The sequence below is a fragment of the Alexandromys fortis genome, unplaced genomic scaffold, assembly GCF_014885135.2.
Source record: "Alexandromys fortis isolate MF-2015 unplaced genomic scaffold, M_Fortis_MF-2015_v1.1 scaffold_296, whole genome shotgun sequence".
In the NCBI taxonomy this organism is placed as follows: domain Eukaryota; kingdom Metazoa; phylum Chordata; class Mammalia; order Rodentia; family Cricetidae; genus Alexandromys; species Alexandromys fortis.
This window is the reverse complement of record NW_026068172.1, coordinates 87,645-102,740: the sequence shown is the minus strand read 5'-3', so window position 1 is coordinate 102,740 and position 15,096 is coordinate 87,645. Positions and strand designations below refer to the sequence as shown.

At 53.3% G+C, this 15,096-nt stretch overlaps 1 protein-coding gene across 9 annotated transcripts in view; it reads left to right on the top strand.

The window, feature by feature from the left end:
* Myo9b (myosin IXB) overlaps window positions 1–13,562 on the top strand; it is an 85,564-nt gene extending 72,002 nt beyond the window's left edge. For 4 of the 9 annotated variants that reach the window (XM_050128378.1, XM_050128385.1, XM_050128383.1 and 1 more), the window contains 18 exons: window positions 772–826; window positions 1,255–1,376; window positions 4,366–4,493; window positions 4,649–4,824; window positions 5,934–6,032; window positions 6,133–6,306; window positions 6,658–6,696; window positions 6,943–7,054; window positions 7,752–7,825; window positions 8,227–8,419; window positions 8,498–8,626; window positions 8,786–8,891; window positions 9,035–9,166; window positions 10,455–10,578; window positions 10,937–10,984; window positions 11,231–11,370; window positions 11,580–11,707; window positions 11,812–13,562. In XM_050128378.1, coding sequence (XP_049984335.1) covers window positions 772–826; window positions 1,255–1,376; window positions 4,366–4,493; window positions 4,649–4,824; window positions 5,934–6,032; window positions 6,133–6,306; window positions 6,658–6,696; window positions 6,943–7,054; window positions 7,752–7,825; window positions 8,227–8,419; window positions 8,498–8,626; window positions 8,786–8,891; window positions 9,035–9,166; window positions 10,455–10,578; window positions 10,937–10,984; window positions 11,231–11,370; window positions 11,580–11,707; window positions 11,812–12,218 — 2,386 coding nt within the window. In that variant the 3' untranslated portion in view covers window positions 12,219–13,562. Of the gene's footprint in view, window positions 1–771; window positions 827–1,254; window positions 1,377–4,365; window positions 4,494–4,648; window positions 4,825–5,933; window positions 6,033–6,132; window positions 6,307–6,657; window positions 6,697–6,942; window positions 7,055–7,751; window positions 7,826–8,226; window positions 8,420–8,497; window positions 8,627–8,785; window positions 8,892–9,034; window positions 9,167–10,454; window positions 10,579–10,936; window positions 10,985–11,230; window positions 11,375–11,579; window positions 11,708–11,811 lie in introns of all 9 variants that reach the window. The other 5 variants (XM_050128382.1, XM_050128377.1, XM_050128384.1 and 2 more) reach the window with 3 other exon arrangements.
* Window positions 13,563–15,096: the final 1,534 nt, after the last annotated feature.

Sequence of the window (15,096 nt, the reverse complement as noted above, 5' to 3'; positions counted from 1 at the left end):
GGGGAGGGATAGGAGCAGACCAGCATTCAGGCAAGAGTAAGGTTTGACAAGGAGCTCACTGACCATGTGTCAGGTCCTGGCCATTCCAAGCACTGCAAAGATAATGAGCATTGGCCAGGCAGTCTGTAACAGGACTGGCTGTAGAAGCCAGGCCCCTGTGGGTCTTCCTTTACTCCATGTTCCCTGGGTCTCAGTTTCCCTTTCTGTGACAAGAAAAGGAGAAGAGGTACCTCAGGGACCCCATTTCTAACCTCTGGGACCCATGCTGGACTGAAGAAAGGGAGTGTGGAGTTGGAGACAGGCCACCTGTGCAGGATTTCTTGGCTGTGGTACTTCTGGATTGAGGCCCAGAGTTAACTGGGGACACCGTGTATCAGAATGCTGAATGTTATCACTGGCCCCTCCCATCACGTGCCAGTAGCCTGGCAGATCATTGGTAGGTGGGTGGAGGGTAGATGGGTAGATGAGTTTGACAGGTGAGTAGGTAAACATGATGAATCAAACAGAAGAATGGATTAGTGTGTAGGTGGGTGTTAGAAGGATGGTTGAATGGAAAAAGAGATTGACTGGTAAATGGAGTATGAGATGGCTGGGTCCTTAGGTGATGGATGGAACCAGGGATAGATGGAGGGATGCCGGATAGCTGTCCTCTCTGTCTGCTCTGTGAATGTTTACTGGGATGGGCAAGGAAACCCCACCCAAGTAAAAGCCACTGCACTGGGACCCTCTGCATGGTGCCTTTCAGTAACAGTGCTGTCTGCGGTCTCACAGGGAGAGGCGCATCTCCTCCTCCACCAGTGACGTCTCCAAGCTGTCTCCGGTCAAGGTACGGGTAAAGCTGCAGCACACCAACACACACACACTGCTGAGCAAGCTTGGTAGTGCACACCTGTCATTGTGATGCTTGAGAGGCAGGGCAGCATACTCTTGTGTGCATGCCAGCCTCAGCCACATGGGATACAGAGCAGCCTGACAGCCTTCCTCTAAAGGCGGAACACTTGCTGTTCCTGCAGATGACCTTCTCTAACTCCATTTCCAGGGGACCTACCTCTGACCTCTGTGAGCACCCGCATATGTGTGTACATTCCTGCACACACAGCTAGGACCACACAGAGAAACCCTGTCTCGAAAACCGAAATATAAGATAAAATCTTTAAAGACAGAAAACTTATGGTGGAGTTGGTTGGTGGGGCACGGGGAGGTTTGGCCCCAGCTACGGCTCTCTCAGCCCCCTCCCTGAACCTATCCCTTCAGACTCCAGCTGAAATTGATGGGGATCCAAGCACCAAGAAGCCAGCCATCCACAAGAAGAAGTCGGGAGATGTGTCTGCTGGTCCTGATGCAGGCCTATCTCCAGGCTCCCAGGGTGACTCCAAGTAAGTGATCAGGGTACCTACCCACTAGAGATGCCCAGGGCCCTGCTGCAGCTCCCATAAGCTGATTGCATTGATGAGGCACATATGGGCTCAGCATTTGTTTAAGGCACAGTTCCCAAGAGCGTTATTGAACACCTAGCCATTGACCCTTCCCACTTAGCCCAGCTCAAGACCAAGGACCAGGGTGGCCACTTGCTTGTAATGATGTCTCAGCCACAGCCAGGCCAGGTCACCTGCTCTGATTGCACAGATGGCTGACAGGAGCTGACATTGTGTCCTTCGTTTTAGTCACTGTTTCTACTGCTGTGAGGAAACACCATGACCAAGGCAACTCTTAAAAAAAGAAAGCATTTAATTTGAGCTGGCTTATGGTTTTGAAGGGTTTGTCCATGATCATCATGGCAGCAACCATGGAGCTGGAGCGGTAGCTATGAGCAGGCAGAGAGACACTGGGCCTGGCCTGACTCCACCCCAAGTGACATCTCCTCCCACAAGGCCGTACTTCCTAATTTTCCCAAACAGTTCCACACCCTGGTGACTGAGCGTTCAAAATGAGCTTGTGAGGCTTCTCTCTCACTCAAACCATCACACTTGAGGCAGGGTCTCTCACTGGACCTGGAGGTCTTTAGGCTGGTTGGCTAGCAGACTCCAAGAATCTACCACCCCCACCCACAGCAGTGGGATTACACGCATGCACCCCTGTGCCCAGTGCTATGTGGTGCAGACGCAGGGCCTCAGACTCGCACAGCAAGCGCTTACCATTGAGCCGCCTCCCAGCCACCTCTGTTTCTTCATCTGTTTACTTCTTTATTCTGAGGCAGGGTTTTTGTGGCCCTGGCTGTCGGGAACTCACTCTGTAGACCTGGTGAACTAACTCACAGAGATCCACCTGCCTCTGCCTCCGCCTCCTGAGTTCTGAAATTAAAGGTGTGTACCACCATGCCAAGCCCTCCATTTTTTTCCCCCAGTGAAGTCAAAAGCAGATCCTGGATAGGCTTAGTTTTACATAGCTGTAACCCCAGCCCTGAGGAGGCTGAGGCAGGAGGGTGGTCACTGTCTGAAGCCATCCTGGGCTATGAAGATACCATCTCAAAAACCCCTCCGTCACCTCTGCAACCACGCTGGGCCCTCAGACTTGACAACTTCCTGTGCCGCCCAGACAGCCTTGCTAGATTGCTCTAGAATGGTTCTTTCACAGAAGAGTCTGTGGGGCAGGAACACTTCTGCCCTAACCATAGCAAGTAATAGAAAAACATAGAACATGGTGGGGGTGGGGCACAAGGAGGCCTCTGCTGCTAAGTGTCAGAATCCAGGGGCTGTAACCAAGAAGAGTTGAATCTCACAAGAGGTCCAAAGTCAGATGAAACAGGGCTCTGCTAAGCCCAGAGGGGCTGCCCTTGGTCTGGATCTGGGGACTCCAGGCATTCTTGTTCATAGTGACTGATCCTGCCTCCACCTTCATGGAGCTCTCTCCAACCAGTGGCTTTTCTTAAATTGTTTTTGGTCTGTTATATACAGTTCTAGTGAAGAAGCCTTGGGCTGCTCCACCCCAGCCCCTCACTGGAGAATCCTAGACAGGGTTCCACCCCTGAGCCACACCCCCAGGCCCTTCTGTTTTGTTTTATAAGAATACTTACTATTGGATTTGTATTGTGTTGGTTAATTCATATCTCATCCTATATTTCTTCAGCTGGTCACAAACACAAAGACCTTTCCCACATAAGATCCCAGTCAGAGTCTGAAGTAACTTTTTGGTGTGTAACCATTTGTCCCTTCCGTGCCCAGCAGCCACTTAATAATGTCACCATTTCTCTGGCTTTCTTCACATACTGTGTCCATGAAAAGCCATCAGGGGGCAAGAGCTCATTATTTTAAGTTATTTTCATTTATATTGTGTGTGTGTGTGTGCACACGTGCTGTGTGTGGAAGTCAGAGAACAACTTGCTGGAGTCAGTCCCCATACAAGTTGTGGCTCACCTTTACCGCTCACCAGCCCTTCACTGCATTCTTTTTATGACACTGGGGCAGGCTGAGTCCTGTGCATCATCCTCCTCAGCTCAGGCAGACAGATGCTGTCTGTCTGACCATGCCTCATCCTCAATGAACCATTGTCTTTGTTAGGTGGCCTCCATTTTTTGTTTTAAATTGGTGATGAGAACATGGCTTTCCTTGGAGAGGGTCCAGTCTTATAACTTCTGCTTCTCAGGCCTTAAACTTCATGCAGGCCGGGCATGGTGGTGCACATTTTAGTCCTGGCACTCAGGAGGCAGAGGCAGGCTGATCTACTTGAGTTTGAAGCCAGCCTGGTCTACAGAGCAAGTTCCAGGACAGCCAGTGCTGCACAGAGAAACCCTGTCTTGAAAAGACAAAACCAAGGGCTGGAGAAATGGCTCAGGTTAAAAGCACTGACTGTTCTTGCAGATGTCCTGAATTCAGTTCCCAGCAACCACATGGTAGCTGACAGCCATCTATAATGAGATCTGGTGCCCTCTTCTGGCCTGCAGGCATATATGGAGGCAGAATGTTGTATGCATAATAAGTAAATCTTTACAAAAAAGAAAAGAAAACAAAATGTGCAGAGGAGAGGCATGGCACATAATACACACACCCCATCTGCTGAGGATGCAAAGGCCACTCTGGGCTGCCTATAGACCCTGTCTCAAAAGCAAAACGGCTGGGCATACTGACACATGCCTTTAATCCTGGTGCCTGGGAGGGGTCTCTGCGTTTGAGGCCAGCCTAGCCAACATAGTAAAACTGTCTCAAAGAAAGAAAAAGTGGGACTAGAGAGATGGCTTAGTGGTTAAGAGCACCTGCCCTGCTTCCAAAGGACACAAATTGGGTCCCCGCACCATGTCTGGTGACTCACTGCACAGAGGGATCACACAGCCTCCTCTGGCCCTCAAAGGCACTGCAGTCACAGTGTGTACACCCACAGATACACACACACCCGAGGTAAAGATTTAAACAAAAACACTGTCTCTTGCAGATCTGCCTTTAAGCGGCTGTTCCTGCACAAAACCAAGGATAAGAAACCTAGCCTGGAGGGCGTGGAGGAGATGGAGAGCAATGGAGGGCAGGTGGCACAGGAAGCCTCCGCCAAGAAGAATCTAGAAGGTTGGTTGGTTCCCCGTAACTTCCAGAATCAGTTGCCTAGCCATGCCTACAACTGTCAGGTCCCAGTGGCAGTGTCTGAGCCCTGGGAGTGGACCTAAGTGTGTACCTGGGCGCTCATTTCTAACCTTGCTTCTGACTGCCCTGTGTCCCTGAAGTACTTTCTAGCCAGCAGCACCGCCATGCTGTGGGCGAGAAGCCCCTGAAAGGGAAAAAGAACCGAAACCGCAAGGTCGGCCAGATCACAGTGTCAGAGAAGTGGCGTGAGTCGGTGTTCCGCAAGATCACCAATGCCAACGAGCTCAAGTTTCTGGATGAGTTCCTGCTCAACAAGGTGAGCCGCCAAGATGCCAGTTGTTAGGCACCCAGGCTAGAGATGGCACAGTGAGGTGGCTGTTCATCCCTAGGAACTGGGCTCTGCCCCCAGCTCAGGGGATTAAACAATACAAAAGATTTCTGGGGACAGCGAGCACATGAGGTCCATCTCCCTCTCCACAGCACTCAGGGAGGAGCTAAATTCAGGTCTACAGAAAAAAAGCGGAATAGGGCTGCTGAGGTGGCAGGTGAAGGTGCTTGCTGCCAGGTTTGATGCTCCAGGCCTACACAGAACCAATTCACACAGGTTGACATCCTCTAACCCCATAACGCTGTGACATGCATGTGTGTACACACACAAACTTATTTAAATTAAAAAAAATGTATGAGTGTTTTGCCTGCATGTATGCTCACCACCTGCACACGGTGCCCACAGAGGCTAGAAGGTATGAAATCCCCTGGAGCGTCTGTGTGTGCTAGGAACAGAGCCCAGATCCTCCGGAAGAGCATCCAGTGCTCTAAAGCAGGGAGCCATCTCCCCAGCCTGGAAAGTGGTTTAGTTCTTTAAAGAAAATTCTAAATTCTAAATCTAAAGCCAGCTGGTCCCCTGCATGGCCCCTCTGTATTTTTCTCACTCCAAGTCAATGTCTGTGTTGTAAACATTAGTAAGCCCTGCTCCACTCTGTTCTCTCCCGAGAGCTTCAGGCAAACAGCTGTAGAGTACTGATAGGAGTTCATGTTCAGAGTGTGTACTGCTCTCTGCTGCACAGGGCATATCATCTTGCTGTTCCAGCTTGAAATCCACAGCTGCAGTTGCCACAGGCCTTGGGAAGCTGAGGCAGGAGGATTACAACTCCCAGGCTGGCCAAACTATTCCAAAAAAAAAAAAATACTCTGAAGAATTAGAGTTTGGCTGAGTGGGACAGTGCAAGCCTCACCTTCTTGAGGCCCTTGGTTCCATCCACACATTGCGAAGCCCCACAAAACCCTGTCCTGTAGCCATCTTCAGATGCATGCATGATGCCCTTTGGGCTAGAATGGCCGCGTAGGACAGGAGCCCCACGCTGGGTCAGGTTTCATAGCCGGCACTGACTAAATGTGAGCAGCCCTGACCACCTCTCCCTGCAGGTGAACGACCTGCGCTCACAGAAGACACCCATCGAGAGCTTATTCATCGAGGCCACTGAGCGGTTCAGGAGCAACATTAAGACCATGTACTCTGTGCCTGTGCGTGGACCCCACCCCAGCTGCCCATACCTTACCTCCCCCAGTCCCACTCCACAAGCCCTTAGCTGGGTCATGGGGACACCTTGTCATGTTCCTACAGAACGGAAAGATCCATGTAGGCTACAAGGACCTAATGGAGAACTACCAGATCGTTGTCAACAACCTGGCTGCCGAGCGTGGGGAGAAGGACACCAACCTGGTCCTCAATGTCTTCCAGTCACTGCTGGATGAGTTCACCCGCAGCTACACCAAAACTGACTTTGAGCCGGCTAAGGTAGGCAGTTTCACCCCCACAACCCCCATCCTGTCCTGGGTACTCCCCCATGTCTTCCTTACCCAGCCCCTCCCATTTAGTCACACACGTTTCTCCCCAGCCTCACCCACCACCCTAGCAGACCTCATCCTCCCAGCCCTACCGGCTATAGCACCATCATCTCCCTGGTCAGCCATGGCCCCGATGCTGCTCTGTTGAGCAGGCTGTGGGTTTTAGGGTGCCTTATGCTACTCCAGGTGGGTCATGGTGCTTCTAAGCTCCCTACCTCCTTTCTGAGGACAGGGATGTTCCTAGGGGACAGTTGGTCTGACTATTCATCCCCACATGGGCTTCATCTCTCTCTCTCAACAGAGCAAAGCCCAAAAGAAAAAGCGGAAACAGGAACGTGCTGTGAGTAGCGTGCGCGTGTGTGTGTGTGTGTGTGTGTGTGTGTGTGTGTGTGTGTGTGTGTGTGTGCGTGCGCACGCGCGCACAGGAGCATGCTGTGAGTAGCTGTGTGTCCATTTGGGTTCATATGTTGATTGTGTGCAGCCCTGATCCAGTACCTCAGAGCCATGGGAAGGAGCTGTTACTGAGACAGTGGAGTGGGAAGGGTGCCCACTCAGCCCAGCCTTCCCACTCCCTTTCCCACCCCAGGTCCAGGAGCACAATGGACATGTGTTTGCCAGCTACCAGGTGAACATCCCGCAGTCGTGTGAGCAGTGTCTCTCCTATATCTGGCTCATGGACAAGGCTCTGCTGTGCAGTGGTGAGCCCCACCCTGTCCTGGCCACATGGGTGCCCTACCTCTGCCACCCTCCTTGTCCTCCTGCCCGTTCTTCAGAATGCTCCTCTCAACACATGGCAGGCACACATACACGTACACAGAGGCAGGTAACTTGACTGTCATGGGGGCCCTACCTATGTACCGTGGTTCATGGTACTCACAGGGCTTCAACCTTCACCCCCTCCAGTTCTTCACGGACACCTCACTTATCCTCTAAAGCATGCCAATACACAAATGCAACGCAGAGCTGGCTGGTTGTGCATCCGGAGGGTGGCCAGGCCAGGCCCAGCTGACCTCCTGACCCAGTGTCCTGGGTCTCTTCATTTCCTCTGGGCTCAGGACTGGAAGCCCCACCCAACATGCATGCATGCACACACAAACACACATCTACACCTTGACAGTGCTGGTCCCACCGCCCTAGATCTTAGCTGACATCCTAGTGTAGTTGAAAGAGTATCCCTCAGCCACTGTCAGGCTGAGTTCCCACAGGCACCTCCTGTATAACCAAGACCTAGGTCTCTCCTGAGCACCAGTTACCACCCACCCATCTTCTCATGAGAATCAGCAGAGCGTGATCCGTATGATTTAGAACGCAGTCAAGGTCCCCAGACAGTGAGTGGGTGTTCTCAGGAACCTGGGGTCCTCTGTACCCTCTGTAACTTCCGCTCTGGCCCCTTAGTATGCAAGATGACCTGCCACAAAAAATGCGTGCACAAGATTCAGAGCTACTGCTCCTACACAGGAAGGAGGAAGGTGAGTGTGCCTCAACCTGGAGCTTTCTAGAACATTACAGCTAGGCCTCCCAGGGGAGTGGCAGGAGGGCTGTGGCCTCTAGTTCCCCTGCAAGAATTCCCCTGCAAGAATTCCCCTGCTTTTAGTCCTGGGCCTCGCAGAGGGAGGCCCTCAACTGTGCATGAAGGTGTTGGGGTCCAAGTTTGTGGCACAACAAGAATTAGAGCCCAATCTGTTAAAGGGCTGTGGGGCTGGGGCACCTTCTCCCCAGGAAGGGCCATCCAGCCTGTGGGTGCTGCATGGAGGGAGCCCACAAGCCCAGAACCCACCCCCAGCATCCCTTCAAGAACAAAGTGGGCAGACAGGGATTGAGGGGGCTGGGGCCAGTGGCCATCAGGACTGATTCTCCACCCCAACTGTAGAGTGAGCCGGGTGCCGAGCCAGGCCACTTTGGTGTGTGTGTGGACAGCCTAACCAGTGACAAGGCCTCCGTGCCCATCGTGCTGGAGAAGCTTCTAGAACATGTAGAGATGCATGGCCTGTATACCGAGGGCCTCTACCGCAAATCGGGCGCTGCTAACCGGACTCGGGAACTGAGGCAGGCACTACAGACAGGTAAGGCACTAGAAGCAGACGCCCTAGCCAGGCCCACTGGTCAGCACCCAGTCACTGCTCACCTGTTCCCGCCTGCAGACCCTGCTGCAGTCAACCTGGAAGACTTCCCCATCCACGCCATCACTGGGGTCCTGAAGCAGTGGCTGAGGGAGCTGCCTGAGCCCCTCATGACCTTTGCCCAGTACGGAGACTTCCTCAGGGCTGTTGGTGAGCCATAGAGAAAGGGATGAGGCCTGGAGCATGTTCTGTTCCAGCTGGGGCCCACAGTTTGGGTTGGCTGTTTCCCTCTGGAAACATGAAGGGCCTTGGTGCACCCCAAATGCTTGGGTGGTGCCACCCAGGACCGATGGCTCTGGCCTCCCCCAGAGCTCCCGGAGAAGCAGGAACAGCTGGCTGCCATCTATGCGGTTTTGGACCACCTGCCTGAGGCCAACCACACCTCTCTGGAGAGGCTCATCTTCCATCTTGTCAAGCAAGTGCCCCTCCCCCAGGAGCCCACACGGCTGTGCCCTGTGACCCTGCAGCATGTCCTGGCCACTAATACCAAGACATGAACCTGGCATTGGGATCAGGGAGGGGTGCAGGAGGGGTTCCCCCTAACTGTTGGCTCTGCAGGGTGGCCCTACTTGAGGATGTGAACCGCATGTCACCAGGAGCTCTGGCCATCATCTTTGCACCCTGCCTACTACGCTGCCCCGACAACTCGGACCCTCTGACCAGCATGAAGGATGTACTTAAGATTACCACGTGAGTCCCCTGTCCCGTTCCAGGTCAGCTACAGAGCATGACTGTCTCCAGAATCTAACGAGAGCTCACTCAAAGCCTGCCTAGCCTCCATCACCCAGGAATCTCAGGTCACACATGCCGTGACTGGTGTGGTGCTCAAAGGACAACTTCCAGGAGTTGGTTCTTTTCTTCCTTGTAGGTCTGAGGGATTAAAGTCGGGTCATCTGGCTTGGCAGCAAACACCTTGACCTTGTGAACTGTTTTTCCAGTGGCCCCTTAGGTTTCTTCAACAGTCTTCCCTCCCCTCCCCTCCACATGCACACACACCATGCATACACGAACACACCTCTTTTTCTTTCCTATGATGCTAAGGGCTGGAAGCAGGGTTCCATGTGTCCCCAACACACATGCTCAGGCCTGCCAGGCCCTCCCTCCTCAGTGTGTGCTGTAGCAAGCACACTGTTTTAACTAAAACCTAATATTTAACAAAAGGCAGATTTGAAATGAGTGGAGCTGGGGTTCTAGAAGCCACCCCAGTGCAGGCAACATGCAGGCAGGGTTCCACACACCGGGAGAGCACGGCTTCACATCTCCCTATTCAGTGAAGACCATGCTCTGAGTTGCTCGAAGCATTCAAGGGATGAGACCGCTAAGCCCCCTGATGGGGAAAGGTGGCCATTAGAGCAGTGTGTCCACCTCTGGGTGGACAAGCAGTTTTCCATCATTTTCTTTAGAACTCCGAAAGGCTGGAGTGTGGCTCTGGGCTAAAGGTCTTGTTCCATCTCCTAGCCTTATCCCCCAGTGAAAACAAAAAGCCTGCCAGAAGAGGACCTTTAATGGCCTGTCCCCTTGGCAGCTTTCTTAAGGTAAAGCTGAGGAGGATCCCTCTGATCCCCAGCCATGCTCCTGGCCACCAACAAAAAATGTTGTGGGTGAGGAAGGAGCCCAAAGCCACTGGGAGGTGGCGGGACAGGCACAGACTCACTCCCTGTGTCCTCTGGTCATGATAGGGAGGCTTGCCTTTCCCCTCACTAGTGCTGACTTTGAGCTGAGTCCCGCTGGTGCTGACCATCAAGTGGGCACCATGGGAGTTGAGATCACAGAGCTCTGACAGGGCACCCGGTCTCTCTGGACCCTCTCCTTTCCTAGGAAAGTAGTTCCCCCTGCCAGCCTACATCAGCCTTTTACCTCCTGCCCTGGGCACTCTCAAAGAGGCAGTGAGCCCCCCTGAGGTCACAAGGTATCCCAGGGTCCCAGCCCTGGCCCAGGCCCTGTGCGGCTCTCTGGGACTGACCGAATCTGTCCACAGGTGTGTGGAAATGCTCATCAAAGAACAGATGAGGAAGTACAAGATGAAGATGGAGGAGATCAACCAGCTGGAGGCAGCTGAGAGCATTGCATTCCGTAGGCTATCCCTGTTGCGGCAAAATGCTGTGAGTGCTGGCCTTGGGGCTGGTCCTTGTATGGCTGGGCAAGGGTTTAGACCATAAGGTGTGGCCACATGGGCAAGTAGGGCAGAGCCCTGCCATCACCAAATGGTTAACTCCACTTAGCCAGACACAGCCTTTCTGTTGCCCAGACATGCCTGGCCTGACTTCCTCCTCGTTTGAACATAGTGCATAGGAGTTCTCATTGCAGAAGCACCCACTCTGGTGCTGGGGGACGGGGCATGTCCTGGGCTCCCATGGGAGCCAATTGGTCTTCAACCTGCTACCAGCTGCTGGTCAGGTCCTGCTCATGCCAGTGTGGTAGGCTCAGCACACCAGTTCACCTGTGTTGTTTCTCTCCCAGCCATGGCCTCTCAAACTGGGGTTTTCGTCTCCCTATGAGGGGGTCCGGGTATGTACACATTGTGTGGGCTGGGCTGCATGTCTCCAGATGCATGCTGGGTAGTCTTGGCCATAGCATAAAGCATGTCCTAACCTCCTGGAACTGCATGCTGTTTCCCACTAGATTCCTGCAGAACTGCAGGCAAAGAGCCCTGGAGTGGGTCTACCTCACAACTAACCTAGAGCTGATGCTGCCCACACTTCCTCCAAGCACTAAGATCTGCTCTGGGTCAGATCTGCTGCTTCCTTGTTTCAGACCAAAAGCCCCAGGACCCCAGTGATGCAGGACAGCAGTTTGGAGGAGCTGGAGGCCCTCCCCGAGGAGACGGCAGGTGGCGATGAGGACCGAGAGAAGGAGATTCTCATGGAGCGGATCCAGTCCATCAAGGAGGAGAAGCAAGTGTCATGTGCCTGTTCTACTAACACTCATCTAGTCCCAGCAGGCGCCTGATGCAAAACTGATTGTGGGGTTGCCGGGTGGGCAGATGCCAAGGGCATTACTGACTGCTTATGCTTGGTATGAGGGAGGGCCCAGGAGGAGCAGGACTACTTTGGGGGTTGTCTCTTGGCAGGAATGGCTTCAGATATGGTATCTCCACCCTTAGGGAGGACATCACATACCGGTTGCCTGAGCTGGACCCACGGGGCTCTGACGAGGAAAACCTGGACTCGGAGACATCGGCTAGCACCGAGAGCCTGCTGGAGGAGAGGGGCGCACGGGGAGGCGTGGAAGGTCAGTGTGAAGGTGGCATTCGATGACTCTCCCCGCCGTGGCAGGTGCGGGGCAGGAGCTCACCCATGCCCCCGCTGCAGTAACCCCAAGTCTGTCTCTCCAAGGGCCCCCCGCACCTGCTCTCCCCTGCCCCAGTGTGCCCACCCCGAACCCCCTCCCCGCGGCCGCTGCCCCTCCACGTCGAAGGCCGACATCCTTCGTCACGGTCAGAGTGAAGACACACCGGAGGACCCCCATCATGCCCATGGCAAACATCAAGCTCCCTCCGGGCCTGCCATCGCACATGACCGACTGGGCACCTGCTCTCCCAGAGGCTGCTGTTCTGGTGAGGCGTCGAGAGCCACCTGCCCGCCGACAGGACCAGGTACATTCTGTATACATCGCCCCCGGGGCTGACCTACCATCGCAGGGCACCCTGGACCACGATGTCAGACTTCCTGGAGCCAAACGCAGATATTCGGATCCCCCTACCTACTGCCTGCCCCCCAACTCCAGCCAGGCCAATGGCTGAGGACTATGGTAGGCAGTCTGCATGACCTGGAACCCCAGCTGCAGAGCTGGCCTTCCGCTCTCTGAGAAGGATCCAAATTGAAAAGCATCCGCAAGGATGAGACAGGCACCAGCTCTGTGTGGTGTGAAGGCTTGGGGCTGCTGGCCAGGAGCCCCAGTCTACACAGCGGTGACCTTTGAACTTAGTCTCAGTAACTGTTTCTCTGTTTGTTGTTTACATAACTAGTTCTAACAGCCTTACTGGAGGACCAAACTGTTATTTTATATGTGTATATGAGGGCTTTCATATCAGCTCTTTCCACCTTTGTGACCTGGATGGGGGTGGCTACGCCCACCTGCCGGCTCCACCCCTGGCCAGTGGACAGTGGACTTGTAGGACATCTGTTGCCCTCCCAGATGCCTCCCAGAATTGGCCATACAGCCAGAGAACCTTCCAGCGTTGTTGGAGCTTTCCACAGGGTCACAGCTGTTGGCTGAAGACAGGACAGGAGTGGGAAGCCCCACCAACCTGCATTCCAGGGAAGCCTGAATGTAGCCTACTTGGCTCTGCCCACTGTGCCTTGGGGCTGCCTGCCCTATGGGCTGCAAGGAGCCAGGGACTCCCGGACCTTTAGGGGCAAGCAGCCCAGGCTGGAGCTCCTCTGCAGTCCCAGTGACAGCCTGGGTCCTTTAGAGCACAGCTCTCTTCTCTCAGGCTCCACCCCCCTCCTAGACGTACGTGTGGGCCACCAGCCTGGGACCAAGGAAGCTCTGCGGAGGTGTGAAATAAAAGTACTTGAGTTGGTGTGGCCTTGCTGCGGGGCTGGATTGGAGTGGGTGGGGTCCTGTCTGAGGAAAGGCCTGCCTGAAGCACCAGCCAGTGCTGCCTGAGCTGTCCTTCCCAAGGTGGACAAGGTGAAGCCAGAACTGCCCACAGCACAGGCCGCACCCAAGAGGTGAAGCTTGAGGTTCCAGCTAACTTGGGCTGAGTGTGAGGCCTGCATGAAGAGAAAGAAAAGGACCATTAAGACCTCATTCCATGAAGAGGCTGCTGCTGTTACCCAGGCAGCTGCAGAGGCCAGTTGAGGCATCCATAGCCTGGAACAAACTATTGAACAGGTGAGAGATTCCACACCTGCTCTCAAGTGCCCAAGACCTGGAGAAATGGCCCTACCATGAAGAACTCTTGACCAAGAGATGGCTTTGTTCCCAGCACCAGCTGGAGCCTCACATGCACCTGTAACTCTGGATCCAAGGGATTGGGCACCCTCTTCTGGCCTCATAGGCACCAGGCATACAGGTGGTGCACACATATGCAGGCAAAAATACCTGTACACATAAAATAAATACAGTTTTTTGTTTTAAAGTAGATGTACTAAAAATGTATGAAATTCCCACTAGGAGCTGGGAAGACAGCTCAAGACACTTGGTGTACAAATAGGAAGACCTGAGTTCAAATTCTAGCACCCATGTAAAAGCTGGTATGCCTCGTGCCAAGAGAACAAGACAGAGTGGTAGAGCAGGACACTTGGCATCCTCCAGCCTGTGTGCAGGGGCGAGTGCACACACACTTCCCTTCAGGCTGGTCCTGGGGGCACACCTAGTACCAGCACTCAGAAGATGGAGGCAAGAGGATAAGGAGTTGAGAACTAGCTTGGTCTGTGTCACATCCACCCCACTCATTTCCCATAAGGGCCCCAACTCCCTGAGGCTTGGGAGACTTGCGGGACTTACTGGCCCAGGTTTGGAGACTCTTGGCCCCAGAGCAGCAGTTCTCAACCCCCCAAGTGCTGCCATCCGTTGATACAGTTCTCACGTAGTGACCTCCAACCATAAAATTTATTTTTGTTGTTACTTAATTGTAACTTTGCTACTGTTATGGATTGTAAATATGGATACGCAGGGTATATGTGGCCTCTGCGAAAGTCATTCACCCAAGGATTGAGACCCACAGGTTGAGAGCCTGTTCTAGATGCTAAGGCTGGGTGTTGCTTGCTCTGACCTTTACCCTCTAGCTGTTAGTGTGTCTGCTGTTAGAGGGACAGGGTCACATTTCTCATCTTTGCTCCCTGTTCCTGCCACTTCAAAGCTTTTTTTTCAGTGCGGGGGGGGGAGGGGTATTGAATTCCCTGGAGCTGGAGTTACAGATGTTTGTGAGCCACAGGTAGTGCTGAGAATCTTCTGAGCCGCCCTCCTGATCTGCCCTGCATTCTTATCCTGTTGGCAGCTCCTCCAGCCTCTCCACAAAGGTGGCAGATAGAGAAGTCTGACAGGTGGCACACAGCTGTTAGCCACTTCATTGCATTGGCAAAATGCCTGGCAACAGATGTCACTGAAGGAAGGGTTGGTTTGGGCTCATAATTTGAGTACATAGTCCATGATAGGAGGACAGACGTGGCAACTGGAGGCTCAGAGTAACCTAAGCCTCGGCTGTCCCTCGTGAGCACACTCAGAAGTTTGTTTCCGAAGTGACGATTCTGTAAAATTGGGGAGTTTAACTACATGCTGAGAGTTCGCAGCTAGCCTGGTCTACGGTCTAGAGGTTCTAGTGCTTTTAATGAAACACCATGCCCAAAAAAGCAATTGGGGAGGAGGAAGGGGTCTATTTGGTTTATTCTTCCTTATCACTATTCATCATTAAAAGTCAGAACAGGAACTCAAACTAGACAGGAACCCTGAAGGCAGGAGCTGATGGAAAAGACATGGAAGTTGCTTCTTACTGGCTTGCTCAGCCTGCTTTCTTACAGAACTCAGACCAGGTCAGGGATGGCCCCACCATTCATAAGAAAATGCCCATAGGCTTGCTTACAGCTCCATCTTATAAAGACTCTCATTTGAGGTTTCCTGTGCCCTCTCTGATGACTCTAGCTTGTGTCATGTTGACATAAAACTAACCAGGC